We start from the raw sequence: 17550 nt of genomic DNA, 5'->3' as shown, positions 1-17550 counted from the left end.
CATTACGACGCAGCTCAGGCTCCCTCGTTTTGATTATGCGAGATAGCCAATTAACGCTCGTTCTATTTACTAATATATCGAACCGAGAGTCGAGCTAGTTTACGTCGTGGGAGTGTGTACAGCGAGCGCAAATTCCACGATTTTTATTTACCGTTGTTTTTTTTACCACGCGTGTCCGCGGGCGAAGCCTGGACGCAAGGCGGTGTGCTGTTGCACCTGCATCTGCATTGCACTTGCGATCGCGGTGAGCGAACCCGGCATTAAGCAAGACTTACATACGCTTGATCTGCGTCTCGCGTTTTATAAAAAGAATAGCTTGATGCTATATATAACGGTATACGAGACATTTTAATTTCTTAAAAGGACGGAATTCGAGGTTCTGTCACAGTCATGTGTAAAATAGATCGTCGTATTGTCATCGTATATAATATATATACCTGCACTTTTGCAACCTGCGACCACATGTGAAGGATCGAGAGATTTCGGGAGTGAGAAAGGGGGTACGAGGAGAAGAACGGAGATAGAGAAATGCGAAGAGTTCGACGGGAAATTTATCCACTTGATTCTTCTCGCACCCGGAGAAGCCCAATTAATATTGCTCGACGCTTTTATATTATACTCTCCTATTACTGTCGACGCGATATTCATCCCCGAACGTAATGCCGCGCCGCTTTACTTTCATGTATTCTACATCCAGTTATCGCACGTCATGATAGGATCGACGATTCGCACGGTTTATAAGTTTTAAATAAGGGGTCTCCCTTATTTAAACAAGACACAAGGAAACAAATGCTCACTTCATTTGACGCGAAAATCGAAATGGGAACAATTCAAGAGGAAAATCCGCTTTTGATCCTTTCCGCCCCCGAAGGCCGGATTGGTATTGCTCGATTTTATAATCCCCTATTACTATCAACGGTGCATGGATATTCATCCCCGAACGAAAGTGTAATGCCGTGCCGCTTTACACTTTCATGTACTTATACATCCAGTTATCGCACGTCATGGTAGGACAATAAACTCATTTCGACGAATCGCGCACGATTTATACGATTTAGACATATAGGACAAAATGAGAATTTTTTGTGTTTATTTAACTTATCTATTCTGACTCCTCGTATTTGTTCGGCGTTTCTTTTCTCCATTTTGTAAATAATCCTCTAGTAATGATAGAAATGCTTTAATTAGCAAAAATTATTAGAAATATAGTTAAAAAACGAAAAAAATTAACTTATTGGAACGATATTCGTTGTTGCGGGCCGCGACAAAATTTCTCTTTCGACAGTTCGATGCACCGCGTGCAGTTGCAACGCATAATGATTCTCTTCACGGCGATGTATATGCCCGCGCCTTCAGCGAGTCGAAAGGTGCAGGAAACGAGTCGAGCTTTGCGGCCGTTTATTTATATCCTCCGATATGCCACGCAAGAGTAAGCATCGCTATCGCGCAATGTCGGCCTCTGTTCGCTAGAATAAAGCTTGATTCACAAACGTTAGCGGTTACGCGCTGTTTATATAAATATATAAACTCTTCGCATATTTCTCTATCTCCTTTCTTCACCTCGTATCCCCTTTCTCACTCTCGAAACCTCTCGATTCTTCACACGTGGTCGCAGGTTGCAAGAGTGCAGGCAGGTTTGAGAAAGAAAAAGAACGGTGAGGAGGCTGGCTAGGGGAAAGGAAGAGGAGAACGGGATGAGGGAGGTGGCGGCGGCGGGTACGTGTTCCCGAACCTCGCGAGCGAATTCTTCTCACGGTTCGCGAGAGAGCGCCGTTTCTGCCGCCACGCGTGGGCGGACCGGCGAATAACGCCGGTCTTGTATTTTTAAACCCTTACGGAGGCATCGGCATCGGCGCGTTTCCCCCGACCCTATCCAGCCCGTTTGGCGCTCGTTCGGCCATCGAAGAGGAATCGCCCGGTCACTTTTGCCCTCGCAACGACGACGACGGCGGCGGCGAGCGGGAGCCAGGTACCTTTCTCTTTTTACTTCCTCTTTATCGTGCAGCACGCCCGGGCGAAAACGGTCTCACGGTCCCCCGTGGATGCACGGGGGGCTGATGGAGGGAAAGGAGATCCGCCGGAATGAATTATCGAGGCTTTTGGAGCGAGAGCGGGGGGAAGGGCAGCGAACAATCTGGCCTTACGGCAGAATCAAGGTACAGCTTCCCGCAATGGACCCCAAGAGAGTTGAGGATCGATATCCTCCCTCCACCGCGCACCACGGGAATCGGGAGACTCCGTGGAACGGACGCATATATGCGGTGGCTTTATTATAGGTATGCTTGCTTATATCAGGCCACTTGCTGTCACTCGCGATATCAAGATTCGTTTTAAAGAACATTAATCTGCAAAGAAATCTTTTTTTTTTTTAGAAGATTCAAAGAAATGCTCCAGAGATCCGAAAACTAATTGTGAGAACTTTTTAATCGCGCAAAAAAGAAAAATCGTGCGTGAAGACATCTTAATTGAGCTTATATTTAATTAAACGTAAGTTAAACCAACAAAGTAGAGTCGTTCCCACAATCAATTTTTTCTGACTTCACGCTGTTTTGTCGAGATAATGAGATCCCACCAAAGTCTCGACTTTTTCCTTAAAAGACTCGCCGAAATCTATAATTTTACGCACGTCTTATCGATCGCGTTTCCGCGTGGACGACCTTCTCCGATTAAAGGGTCGATATGGTTGACAGAGCGCGTTAGAGAGCGTGAGATGCTATTCGCATGATCGACAACGCGTGACGTTTCAATCTTGCGTCTTGAAAACACGCTTGATAGAAAAGAGTTACGTTCCGCATCTCGACGAAATAACTAGTTTCCATCTTACGTGTATACACATACGTTATAATTTCAGGTAGCGGAATGTGTCTCGGGAAAAGGAACGAGGATAGTTACGGAATCGAGATTGCGCCGAACGAAAATGAAATCTCGAGGGAGTAGTCGATCGTTTCTACAAACTCGATTGTTGACATCGCGATTAACTCTGTCGACCCCCCGGAGGACTCCCCGGAAAATTTACACCCCGACTTACGATGTCCGAATCCAATAGAAAATACGTCCACGAATAAGACAGATATTTCATTCTCTATCGTCAGTTTAAAGCAATAAATATCTTACCTCGTCGAGGGCCATGGTCAAAGCGCCGGAAATGGCGAGACCCTGACGGTCCTTTAGGCCACCCTTAATCGCTGTAAGGTAGCCGATTGTCAAGTTGCGCGGTTGGACAGCCGTGTCATTGCTGGCCGACCACAGATTTTTATGAAACGCTTGCCGGCAAGCCGCCGGAGCCGTCGGTGATTCCGACGGCTCGGCCCGAGCCGCGACCCCGATGCTGGCCAGTAGCAGCAGCACCAGGAAGGCGCGCTGCAGATTGCGCTCTTGTTGGAGCTGCTGATGGCGAGGATGCTGGCGACGGCGAGGCCTGCGGCGGCTCGGCTGGTTAATTGGCGGGCCGGGGTGCATGGCCGCCGCCGCCACCGTTCAGCACCTCCTTTCCGCTCACCTGAAAAATCGAAGGAATACGTTTTCTCGGTGAAAAAAAGTGAGAGATACGATAAGAGAATGCAGTTATATATATACAAACACAGATATTAATTAAGTTATAAACATATTAATAACATATATTAAAATGTCTAAATTGATATGCATTTTGAATATGAAAAAATATCGAACAGAAAAATTAGCTTAAAATTTTGACAGTTATCGCTGTGTTATACATATATGTAAAATCCTTCCCGAATAATCGACTTAACGTTCGAAAATGCTATCTCCACATCTCTCGGAGCTGTTGAATGTGGCCGCATTCATCTGCATATTGAATGCGTATGTATAGGTAACGAACGTTACAATTTCCGCGATTACAATCGCAAGCGCGCGAAACCGGCCGTGCTTGGTACTGATGCGGCTGTGACGTGGAATAAAGCGCGTCTTCCCGCTTGACTGCGTTTATCGCGAGGACGCATTTATTCGCATGAATCATCGTACATGCCATCTGTGTGCTTAGCTAATAATAGCCGATCCTTTTATAATAATATATCGCTACGCGACGCGTATATTCAATTAATTTACGTATATACACATTTTTCCAAGGCACGCGTTATTTCGTTTTTCGCTCGCGCGTCGATAGAGGCAAATCCTCCATAAAGCAAGTTTACATTAGCGTAAACCGGATGCCACGAGTCAAGAAACTTGACATGTAGCGACAGTCATTGTCACTGTTGCGGTAGGCAAATATGACGGTCGCAAATGTTGCAAAACGTATTGCGATCACGCGCGTAAAACGATCGTAACTTCCCTTCTCCACACCGGCTCGTAAATCAATCGAATTTATTTTCTTGCACAACGGAATCGACGATCTAACGACGATCGCACTCGTAAACGGTGAGAATTTTTATGCACCTATAAGTGATCCTGCCAATTCGTGTCACGCACCATCGGCATCTTCATCGTACATTTCTGTCTCTATTTTTAAGAACTTTACGATTTATGCAAAACAGTCTAAGAAGTTGTCACAAGACAAACATTTACCCGAGTTATTCACGCGTCGGAACGGAAATTATATAACGTGACCCAATTTCGGTGAGAACAATTCCGAGAGGAAAAATACAAGTAGAGTTATCTATGAATTCCAACATTTACCGTAACACGATAACCGATAAGAAAACATCTGTATGAATACGCATCGGCTCGTTTCAGCAATGCGCCGCTGTGAAGATCGTAAGGAAATCTTTGAACGACCAAGACTCGACGCCACTGAGAGATTAAATCGCCACGAGCGTGTTTCGATCACGACTGTGAGTTCCGTAAGTCACATGTGTTTGAGGGTTACTTATCATGGCCGAGAATCACGAAGCCCGCAGATTTATCTGTCGCTCAGGTTAACAAAAGGAACGCGTTCAAGTTTCCCCTTTCGTCCTATCGTCGCGTCATGCTATATCAAACCCGATCGATTGAGCCTCAGAATTTGACCGATTCAGCAATTGTCGGAGATAATTTCGGTTATTCGCAACTATATACAAAGCCGGCTCGTGTAACGATACACAGGACGGTCTCGGGTTGCATGTATCAGTACATTTAGCACGAAACATTACCGTGCCTCTCGATCATGCTATGCCACTATTGCCACTTCAGAGTTTCAGACTGGCCCCTCGACGTGATCCACCGTTACATCATTGATCGTTTGTCACACCTGTATATGGTGGGCTGCTGCAATACGATACATCGCGTGGATACGAGTGGGCGCGCGCTTCTCGGTGAGAGACTCTCGCTCGACAATTGCATTTTTTAGCTTTCATTATTGCAATCACCGTCGCAATATCGTTGTTTCACGAAAAAAAAGAGAGAAAGTACAACGCTTTACACGAGAATTGAAAATAATTCGATTTTGCAGAAACTGCATCGTTCTGCCGTTACTTCTCTGTTTTTTAGTTACTTCTATTCTAATTTTATCATGCACACTTTCTTCTGAACGAATGACGCGCAATTTATGACGATTGCGGAAAAGAAAGTTGTTTTCTTTCACTTTTTTTACGAGATAAAAGATTTAAATCTTATAAAATCAGTATAAGCTCGATTACATAAATGAGACGACGAATAGTTTAAAGAAATAATATCGTTTAACTTTTGTTTAATCGTTTAATTTTTGTTCTCCCTGCTCGCTCGGTTCCGCGCTTCAAGTTACACCTTTATACGTATGCGTGAGTCGATATATTCGACGCATTCCTGCCGGCGCGATGTGTGTGCATGCATTGTCATATTAAGTAATGTGACAACGCATACGATATTTTCTTTTATTATTTCGCTTTTAATTGTAAACAAATAAATAATAAAGTAATGTAGAGTTCATTACTTTATTAGTTATTTATTTACAATTAAAATCAAAATGATAAATAGAAAACATTTTCGTAATATTCTCATCTCTGCGCCAATATACTTCCTCTTCGCATCGATGAATACAAACGCATCGATATACTTTGGGCCTTGCGAGGTTTATGCAAATCATGCCTATTAAGTCGCACTATCATTGAAACGAAAATAGACAATCGTGCGTGTCTGTGTCGCAGTTGCGACAACGTTAAAATTCGAATCAAAGGTTAGTCATTTTTTAATTATACATTAAAATGAACTATTTATAGCCAAATCGATATTAAGACCATGCTTGATGAATTAAAGGAAAAGCAATAGTGTGAAAGCGCATATAAATAATTATACAACGATTAGAAATATATATATATGTACATTGTACATATAAATTAATTTTATCGATAAATTAACGCGAAGGAGGATGTTGCATCTTATCGTCGATTCGTTTAATCGTAGCGAGACTGATCCTAAAGCAACGAGATAAATCTCGCTAGTCAAACTTTGACGCGGGCGTCTCTGGGAGGCGTCGACAAAAGCTGCCACCGCTCGGCATCGCTTCATTTAATGCGATTTAATATCGCCGAGAGAAGAACGACGTCTCGCAGCATATTATAAGTATGTGTTATCGCGTACACCAGCGTACTATTTTAATATGTTATCTCCGTCCACGGCGTTATCCACGTCCGCCGCACGGAACCGCAAACATGCCCGTTCGCTCCGGCTTGCGGCTCCTCGATTTCTGTGCGCCTGTTCGGCGAATTGGATATACCGGACGGAGATGCATCTCCTCTCTCGCGTATACAAATATCTAAATACGTTTCGTAGAAAGAATTGTAAGGTGTACATGTCTCCTGTCGCGTTACGATTCACGTTTTTTTTAGCATTACGTACCACATCTTATAAATATTCGATTTTAGGAAAATATGTAATGTTATTATATGTAGAGATAAATTCTCCAAATCGCAAGACCAGTTTCTCGCTGAATGTTTCACACACTTGAGATTTTTCTTCTTAGCTATCGGAAATTTGTTATAAACATAAAAAGAACAGTATTTGTTTTGCGAATAAGTTGCATAAAATGCTTTCCGAGCTACATAAAAAAAAAAGAAAATAAACAAGTACTATTTTTGGACCAATAAATATTAAAGGGGCATCAATTCTACTTTTAAACTTTGAGCGTTTTTGTTGAAGTGCATAAAAACATTTTCTCACGCTCGGCGCGATAATGTATGTGCTTTCGTGCCGAGGCACAGTTGAAACACGCATTGCAGAGCGAGAGAGGGAGACGCATGTAATATTCAGATAGACGCAGTTTTCGTTGCAACTGCGTACGTACATGCATTCTCGCTCGTGTTAATTGCGCTCGACATACTTGTTGCTCCGCGCGGCTATGCCGAAAGGGCCTCAGGGCGATAAGACAAATTGCGGAGATTGTATACGTAACGAAAACACACGATATCTGTCCGCGCGTGTCTTCCGCTCGCGTGTACGCGATTGCAAAAGCATCGACAGCGATTGTGAAAGGTCGTCCGATTTATTGGAATATATATCGCGTAAAAAATATCGAAAATGTTTTATATTTATATAGGTAATATTTAGAATGTTTCAGGATTTCTTTTCGGAGAATAAGAACATTGTTGCGCACTTTTGCGCCAAACTTTCTGATAGCTGAGTAATTAATTTGATGATATAAATATGTTGTCGAACTTATCACAAATAAACCAAATAATAATACATGAGAAAACACGACCGTTATGATATACAATCAATCAATATTATAAACAAGCCAAATATAATCTGAACTTTTAAAAAAGAAAAAGGGCCAATGACCGAGCAACAATAGATAGGTCGATTTAATTAGAATTTTGGAGCAAGATTAATATTAATATTTCGTCTCTGGAATACTATACGCGTCCCTACAGCGTTTCCTACAGCTAATTAATGACTTTAGGTTTTGTATTAATTTTCTCCGTCGCTTAATAACGCTTATTCTGACACACGTTGTGCATATAATCGATTCCTTGACGTGTCTTAATCCAAGTAATAAATCTGCCGATAACTTTAATGGCGAATACATAATTTTCGCCATACAACATTCCATAATTTTCGTTAAATCTTAATAGGAACCACCCTAAGTTGGTCTGATTGGGGATTCTGAAGAATCTTGCTCTATATAATAACCTCTGTGCCTGAGATGAGTGAGCCCTTTATATAACTTAAGCTCTCGTATATACCTGGTGTCCCAAGAGGAAGTTTATGATGTATGATGATCCTACGATAACGGAGTAATTCCGCATCCGACGAATTCCTCAGATATACCATATATTCTAATACACATAATATTTAGAATTACAGGGTTTGTGATAATGTCCAAATAAAAATTCCGGATACATAGAACAGAGCTACACTAACTGCTTTGAAGCATAGGTCGTCATATATCGTAAACATCTTATGGAACATAATTAAGCCTTATACATACGAGAGCGTATACATGCGAGGGCTTCATTAACACCGAGGGCTGTTATATGATGCCAATTTAAAAAATCCCCGACTACCACTAGGGGTGGTCCCCTAGTTAATATTTCTCATAAATACGCGTGTCATCCTTAATGAAACGGAGCCTCGAACGGAGCGTATCTGAACGTAGGGGAAAACTTTTGTAATTCGACGCACAGTGAATAAAATATTTTCAAAGCTATCTCAAGTTCATAACGAAGCCAAACTTACAGATGTGGTGTTTGAGATCATTTGAATTACGTATTTGAAATAAGAAACTCAAAAAATGTTCGTTATTTATTTAAAACCAAAAAGAGCTCCGGCTATCTAAAATGTCATCAAAGTTTGTACGACGTATTATTATATATTTTACAGTCAATATTACTTGTGTAGGAGAGACCGGGTCTCCCTTACTATTTGTCAAAATTGTTCCCATTTATTTATATTTTCCCCTGCACGTTTGCATGCACTTTTGTCTTCGTAACGAGCTTCTATAGTGATAGAGACGGCTGGCGCGGCGTGTCAACGTACTTGAAACTCGTTGAGAGAGAAACGATCGTTGGAAAAGGATGGGGCGTCAGAAATGATATACAATATATAAATTCGTAAGTTTCGATTTCACCGAATCTTTTTCAGCCGTAACGTAATAAAACATTTAGGTTTGGTTGCACCAACGTCGCATAACATTTTATCTTAGCTTAATTCACTCTTCGTCTCTTTCTAAAGCCTCGTGTCCACGATGCTAGAAATCGCCCCGAGATCTTGGCCGAATTGTTTAAATGTGATTGGTCAATTCTTTCTCCGTCCGAGATCTCGGGGCAATTTCTAGCATCGTGGACACGAGGCTTTAGAAAGAGACGAAGAGTGAATTAAGCTAAGATAAAATGTTATGCGACGTTGGTGCAACCAAACCTAAATGTTTTATTATTGTTGTTACGGCTGAAAAAGATTCGGTGAAATCGAAACTTACGAATTTATTATTGTATATGCAAATTAATAAGTTGATTATTTAACAATTATACATAAACAACGGTTTCTGTTATGTTTCTGCGATTACAATGTGGCAGCAGATCGATCGAGCTGCTAGAAAATAAGCTTAATGAAGACGCTCTGCTGCGTATTGTTTGGATATGCTGGAACATTGCCGGTATTCTGCTAGCATTTAGTTATCATGGCAGGGTATATATAAACGACTGTATATTGAAACGCGAAGTTGTGTAGGCGAAGCTAATTTTCACGTACGCCGCTAATATGTGCGCATACGTGTAATTTTATGATTATTGAACGATTTTCCGACTCTCGGAATATGTAGAAAATTAATTGTAAAATAATCGCGCAATGCTGACGGTAGAAATATGTAATGGTACGTTGCGGACAATCCGCGCAAATGAAACGTGTTAATATCTAGTTATTTGCTTTAATATATTATTGGTTAATGTAATTAGGATGTTTAGCGTCGGATTTACTAGGCGCGGAGAACGTCTCGTGACACGTATTATGAAGAAAATCAATCGTCGAGCACATTCATACACGTTTCTCAAAAAGTATATCTTACCATTCTCTTGAAGAATTTGAATCTTATCTTTCTTATCGACTTCGCGATATTCTTTGTACGAAATTTGTACGCAACGTGGGATTGACATTGCAACAAATATCGCGAAATTATACTTCTTATATATTAAGACGATGCTATTTAATTTGCAATTATGAATACAAGTTCCGTCATTTATAAACTGTCGGGAGCCCATAATATAACGACCAATCTGTCAATCCGTCGCGTCGCGAAATTTCTCAATAACTATAAGCTATATAACCATTAAGAACCATCGATGTGTTATATTATTATTAGTAAAAATATTAAAAAATATTGCTCTCATTTTTTTAAATGTAATTTAAAAATGGATATTCGTCAGACGGATATCTGTCAACTTAATAAGCCATAATAATCCTTGTTGGTCGTAGAATTTACGTGGAGGGAGGGAAGGGGAGACACTCTCGATTCGATGTTTACGAATTAAAGCCTGTGATTAAATTTCCCGTGCTCAAGAAGACAGTACGGCGGGTAAACGGTGTCACGCCTATGTTTGCGAACGGGGAGAGATCGTGTATCTCAAAACGATCGCATCGACGAGCCACGTAGGCGGACTCGCGTATACTCGTTTTATCACGATAATGCCGGCAACTAATGCGGGGCACGCATATATACGTTCTAAAAATAGCCGCGGAATATTATGCGGTCTTCGGGCATACGAGGCGTAAAGCAAAACGCGTTCGGCGAAGGTCGCGCTTGCCCGTTCCTTCCGTTTGTCACTGCTATAATTCGTAAGATTTATTACGTTTCCTGATACTTTTGCGTTTAAAAATCCTTATCGCGCTGATTATTATTAAGAGATAGATGGATATTTTTAAATATTTTTTATCGAAGCATCAATCACTTCTGTCTCTCGCACGTGCAAGCCGCGTCGTAAAAGAAATTTATGCTAACTGCGAAAATTTTACATTATGTCGCGAAATTTTTTTTTAACATTGATACATCGTAGCGGTGAAGGTTTCGCGAAGAACAAACGAGTTGCCGCGTGAGAAAATACTTTCTATTAATAACGACGCAACAGGTCTTTCGCAAAAAGACCTGTAACTGGTACGCGAGGCAAATATAAGTCGATAAAAGGCTAAAAATAACGTTGTTTGTTGAGGCATATATATTATTTGTGCGTTACGTCCGCCTGGCAGTTTGGACTAAATTATTTCTGAATGATGAAGTAAGATTAAGTATGCGTAAGTTAAACATGCGAGCGTTCTTATGCCGAAATTATTTGCTGCCGAATATTTATCGTACAGAAAACTATTACTTCATTACGATAACGAGTATAATTCTCTGGCACAAGAGAGAGTGCAAATGAATATACCAAACTGTAGATATGAAGTAGAATAAAACTGGAAAATAAAACTGGAATATAAAATAAAAAAAAATTTACATAACGCATCAGCATTGAAAAGTATCCAAATAGGTAGTAGATGCTCTAAAAAATGTTTAAAAGGCACCTTTTTCCATATCTCTCACATCTGCGGTGTATTGTCTGGAATATAATACGAACTGTTTTGTACGAGCGACATTTATTAAAAAATGTTAAACTTATAGTTTGAGTCAAAGTACTTTCGCCTTCTGATGCGGTATCCGTTTCCGCTGAAACGGAATTCGACGCAAAAAATCGAATTATGCATGGAGAGAAGCTGTGACACGCGCTTGGCATGTGTTTACGCAATCCAGGGTCAACACTCGCGGTACATATCGTTTTAGATAAACAGCGATCCGTTTCTCTTCTCTCCTTCACTCTCTTTTATTGAACCACGAATATGTTTAAATAAACTCGATCGAAAACGCTGAGTCAATGAGAAAAAGGCTAAAAGAAAAAAGAAACATTATTCCATACAAGTCGCGACGATGATGTACCGACATTTAATCGGGGGGGGGGGGAAGAAACGATTGCCTCTGCCAATCGGGTTTTGTGTTGCGCGTCTGTTTCGCGCCAGGATTAACGGAGTCGGCGACGAAGCGTGCGTGATACATTTCGGGAGTTCCGTGAAGTTGGCACCCGACTTTAACAAAATAAATTAAAAAAAAAAGGAAATTGTAGCATTTTCTTTGTAGTTGTTTGTAGTAACAATAATTTCGTTTGTAGTTTTACCGATTTTGCAAAAACAAAGATTTTTAAAAATCACTTGCCTAAAATTGAGATATTTGAAATTCGCTCGCGCTATGTGTTTTAGAATCGTTTGTAGTTGTTTGTAGTAACAATAATTTCGTTTGTAGTTTTATCCATTTGGAAATAACGAAAAATTAAAAAAATCACTCTTACTCAAAATTGAGATATTTGAAATTTGTTTGCGCCATGTGTTTTAGAATCGTTTTTGTCAGACAACTACAAACGATTCTAAAACACGTGACGCAAGCGAATTCGAGATATCTTTAAAATTGACAAAGATACGTAATTTGTTTATTACAAATACATTGCAACTTTTAAATTGTTCCACTACAAACGAAATTATTGTTACTACAAACAACTACAAACGATTCTAAAACACATAGCGCAAACAAATTTCAAATATCTCAATTTTGAGTAAGAGTGATTTTTTTAATTTTTTGTTATTTCCAAATGGATAAAACTACAAACAAAATTATTGTTACTACAAACAACTACGAAGAAAATGCTACAATTTCCTTTTTTTTAAATTCATTTTGTTAAAGTCGGGTGCCAACTTCACGGAACTACATTCGGGCCTGTTTTGTACACGTGATATGTATATAAACAACACGCGCTAATACGGCGCGGCGGTATGTATTACATTGCAAGGAAATAATTGCAAAACGATAGGCGGATATGTAGTACAAGATGCTTGCACGTGTGGGGCTTCGTCATTATCGCGACTGCTCTTTGAGTCGGTATGTTTTGTGCCGATGCAATATCTCAGGTTACTACCGCAAACGAACCCGGGTGTGGCTTACAATTAGTCACTACACATCTGGATGCGCTCCCTATCTTACCTGCATCCGCCTGCTACAATGACTCGCGTGGCTTTGATCTCGAAATGCGAGATGCATTATAAATCAAATCGTCAGATTTATGATTTTTATATTCCTGATTTATATCATTTCTATTTGACTATCCCGTTCATTATCATATCGTGTGAAGATTGTCAAACAGATTTTCATAAAATTTCAAAGAAATATAGTCTTAGAATTTTTTTTGTTCGTTATTTTTCGACAAAATATTTTAGGAAGATAGCTTGATAGATTATGATATATTACAAACAAAGTTTATTTCTATCGCATTTTTTTTCTTTCTCAAAAGCTGTACATGCTGTTTCACATTTCAATTATTTTACTGTTAAGATATAAGAAATGAAGAATTTAGACTTGATAAAGAATTTTACGACTAATATATTTATAGATACGACGCATTGATTGTGTACCGATAATATTCACAAGAATCAAAAAGGTATTAAAAAATGAGTTTATCATTTACTAATTTATTTATTGTAGCTATTTATATAAAAAATATAAACTAAAAAAGTTTATAATTTAAAGATTATTGTCTAACAATTTACGGTCTGAGAGGTAGGCTGCGTTCGAAAACTTCACTCGGGAGCACACCGCACCGTCCTTCCGTCCTTGTTCAACTTTTAGTAAATAACAAAGATAGAACGACACGGTGCGCACCCGAGTAAAGTTTTCGAACGCAGCCGTAAACAATATGTCTGTATGTGTTCGCGCGCATGTGTATGTGTAATCATAGCTTTGTTCCATTATCGTTTTACGCGGTAAGCGATAATCTCTCTCCTTTCTTTTATACATATCAATAAAATTTACATTTAATATCTACACCGGCCTGTGTGTGTCATCGCAACGCGTTTTAGTTCCTTTTCAGTTAATCCGATGATAATTCTCTTATGTCGTTCTCTTGAATTTCTCGGAAGAAAAATTTCTCTACCTTTCGTATTTATAAACAGATAATATGTGGGTTACATATGCCAAATTATTGATAGATATATAAGATTAAGACAAATGTTAATTTATACTTCTTATATATTAAGATGATGCTATTTAATTTGCAATTATGAATACAAGTTCCGTCATTTATAAACTGTCGGGAGCCCATAATTTAACGACCAATCTGTCAATCCGTCGCGTCGCGAAATTTTTCAATAACTATATAAGGTATAAACCATTAAGAACCATCGACGTGTTATTTTTATTAGTAAAAATATTAAAAAATATTGTCTCATTAAAATGTAATTTAAAAATGGATAAAGAATAAAGAAAGCGCAATTAAAACGGCCGTTAATAAGTGAGGAGCTTACCTAAATAACATCGCAGAGCGACGAATATATTCCCTTCACGGTTTCAGCCTGATGGATGTCAAGCCACCTGCAAAATGTAATGATGTAATGATTAGAAATGAAACACGAAACTATACGAAACATATATTACAAGTTCGATTAAAAAGATGGGAACAAAAACGCACGGGCAAAAAATGATATTTGCGTCTTTTTATTACGTCGCCAGACGCAAAATATGTTAACAAGAGGACAAACTTGCCTCGCATATATCCTTAAATAAGTAATTTGAACATGTCGCGAAAGCGGAAAAGAGTCAAGCTTAATAAGAGATTATTCGTCTAGGAGTGAGAGATGCTGCAAGAAAAATTGATCGGTCCTAAAAAACACGTTGCAGATTATCACGTCCACGACGGCAATCTGCTATACGATTGATAAGCGGCGGACGAAGGGTGATTTGTGCGGTGATGAAACGCCGCCCCCGAGATGTTGTGAAAATAGTGGACGCGAAATCTATAATAATAGGGTGGAACTAAATGTGCTGGGATTAAACATACCGGTTTGGCACGTGTCGCGTTAATGAACACCGTGTTACACGTCGCTCGCCGCCCTCCACAGCCGTAAATGTAATCACGCGCGTAATTGAGGCGACACTTACGGATTTCCAATCGTGCGAATAATGCGAGCGAGCTCGATGTACACAACTCGAAACATTCAACGTAATTTACAATAACAGTCGCATTATATGCACGTAATAATATTCTTTTTATTACTCACTAAATTATTTTTCTTTCTAATAAAAAAAAGAATGGGTTCTCCGAGAACCGCAATAGAATTTAGAATAAAAAATCTTTTAATAAGCTGCAGACGGACAAACGGAAGGTTATTCTTCGGTTAATCTTATTTAGCGAAATCCTGAAATAAAACCTCGAATAAAACGCAGTTACCGAGGTATATTTAACCTTTCGAAACACGCACCTTAATTCAATTGTATCGGGAAAAATTATTCCAGTTCTCAACAAGAAATATCGTCACCAAACGCGCTTATTATCGCACACTCCTATGTAATGTAATTTAAATGATTGCATTCACGTTATAGCGAGTAATGTCACGGCATTGATTCTTGAAAAAACGTTCGACGTGACCGTAGGTACTTGTTCAGGTCGGTTCACGATAGATATATGCAAATATATTTATTCTGTCCCGGGATAAATGATCCATGGACTATCAGAGATTACTTATATAAGATAACGTAACGTACAACTTGATTCTGGACATAAATATTTACAGTAGCAGCTAAATCTATAATAATGCGCGCAATGTTCAGACTTTGGATATTCGACTAACAGGAGAACAGAACCGCGCGGCAATGCGCGCGGTTATCGATCGGCGCGGTCGCGGCGCGGCGATGGACCATACAGTCTCGAGATGCCCTTCAATTTTATTCTTGTTTATTTTATGTAAATATTACGAAACAGAATCGTGAGAAACTTTCTAGGCGGCATCGTTTGCTTACTTAGTCCTTAAATAGTTATTTGTGCAACAAGTGCTGTAAGATGAAAATTCACGGGTGCGGAGTTGACGCATTGCACGAGCCGAAGGCGAGTCCGCAACTCCGCACCCGTGAATTTTCATCTTCGCGCACGGCTTGCATACCCTATTTTATGTTGCAAGTGCGTGGAAAGTGGTCTATCACGCACGCGTAGCGTGCGTAATGGGCCACTTTCCATGCACGTGTTACATAAAACTAATTTCCCTTGAAAACGATGCAAAAGATTATAATACGGTGAAAAGAAAATTATTTTTAAAAAAATCGTAATAATTTGCATAAAATATATATCATTAAAACGAAATAACCTATACCAAAAGAGATCTCAATATTTAGTTATCGATATTTTTAAAACTGTAACAATCAATTATGATAAATAAAAGTGATTAATTGTAAAGGATAGAAAAAACTGAGTGGATAAATAATACAAAAAAATATTTCCATGAATATATCTGATCCTTATTATCTACATGTTGTATGTAAAGAAAAAATGTATGTTCAAGAAAAGCTATACGTAGAAACAAAAACAAACTTTATATCTTTGCATTTTATCCATTACGCAACTTGGCTAAAATTGTAAAAACTCTACTGCGATTTTTATCCGCTGTATTTCCTGGTAAATAATATTTTCGCCGTGCGTTCGCAGTGTCGTATACGAAACTCGCAGATCGTTTGATAATTGTTCGAGTTTATGTAAACTCTATTATCGTTGTATCAGAGCGGTAATTCAGATAACGCTATGACGATTATACAACGAGAAGTTTAAGAATAAAAAAAAAGAGAAAGTTTTACTTTACGCTACCGAATACTTTGCTAGAAAAAAAAAAATTTACAGATACAGAAAAATTGAAACGAAATACATTTTACGCATCCATGTCAGTAATCTAAAAGAATAACACAGGATTTTCGTGGAGAGAATTGCTCCTTAGCCGCGTGGGAGACGACCACGTCAGTCGAAGATGCAGAAAACGCAAGGGAATTCACTATTCTGGCGCACACGGTGCATCAGATAAAAGAGCGAGAGAGAGAAAGAGAGAGAGAGAGAGAGAGAGAAAGGAAAAGAGAGAAAGACGAAGCCGGAGTCCAGATATAGACTGGTTATGGGTAATAGTTTGGTAGGTAAGATTGTAGTGGTAGCGAGCGGCAGGACCGGTAGGTTTGGTTTACTTCAGGTTCGTTGCGGCCGGTTAGCTACTCTCTTCTTTTTCTTCTCTTCTTCCTCATCTTTTTTTTCCGCCGCCGCCGCCATCATCTCCTTCTCGTTCATAATTTTCTCCCTCTATCTTTTTTTTTGCGACGCTTCTTACCCCGGTGCTTAACGCCGAAGTCGCCGAAAGGAAGATGTAACAAAGTGCATTCACAAAAGTGACCGCGCGTCGGTCGGTGCGTTCGGCGAGTGTGTTTGCGCCTGACAATACTTTAATATTAGATACATTATATAAAGTGCGACTAATAACGCGATGAACCGCGGATTGCATTTCAGGTGAACGAATATAGCTCGTCATTCATATTTCTAAGAACGATCGGTCGCGGATCGCTGACGAATCGAGAGTAAAAGCGCTGCCGCCGCGCATTATACTCGCCGAGTTTGTCATCGCTCATTCAGGTGGACATGTGTTAATCGGGGGACGGCGGATCGCGGGATCGCCGATACAATCCCCGCGTGAACGTCAATTACGTCCAGCCGTTTTCACCGATGTAACGAGAAACTCTATACTCGTCGGAATCTTCAGAGTCAAAGGCGCACGATATCCATTATTATTGTATTACGCCCATTGCGTAATCCCACGCGTTTAATGCTTTTTACGCGG

General features: G+C 39.7%; 1 protein-coding gene across 1 annotated transcript in view; it reads right to left on the bottom strand.

Moving 5' to 3' along the window:
- The window catches only part of LOC143900659 (receptor-type guanylate cyclase Gyc76C), a 57301-nt gene that overhangs the window by 28918 nt on the left and 10833 nt on the right, over positions 1 to 17550 (bottom strand). Inside the window, exons 2-3 of the mRNA XM_077412260.1 lie at positions 14215 to 14281; positions 3115 to 3499 (exon numbers count right to left, since the gene is read on the bottom strand). Coding sequence (XP_077268386.1) covers positions 3115 to 3459 — 345 coding nt within the window. The 5' untranslated portion in view covers positions 3460 to 3499; positions 14215 to 14281. The remainder of the gene's footprint in view (positions 1 to 3114; positions 3500 to 14214; positions 14282 to 17550) is intronic.

This window comes from Temnothorax americanus, unplaced genomic scaffold (genome assembly GCF_048541705.1).
Source record: "Temnothorax americanus isolate GAGA-0224 unplaced genomic scaffold, ASM4854170v1 Scaffold3, whole genome shotgun sequence".
Lineage (NCBI taxonomy): Eukaryota > Metazoa > Arthropoda > Insecta > Hymenoptera > Formicidae > Temnothorax > Temnothorax americanus.
The sequence above is the reverse complement of the archived record's forward strand: the minus strand, read 5'-3'. Positions and strand labels throughout refer to the sequence as shown.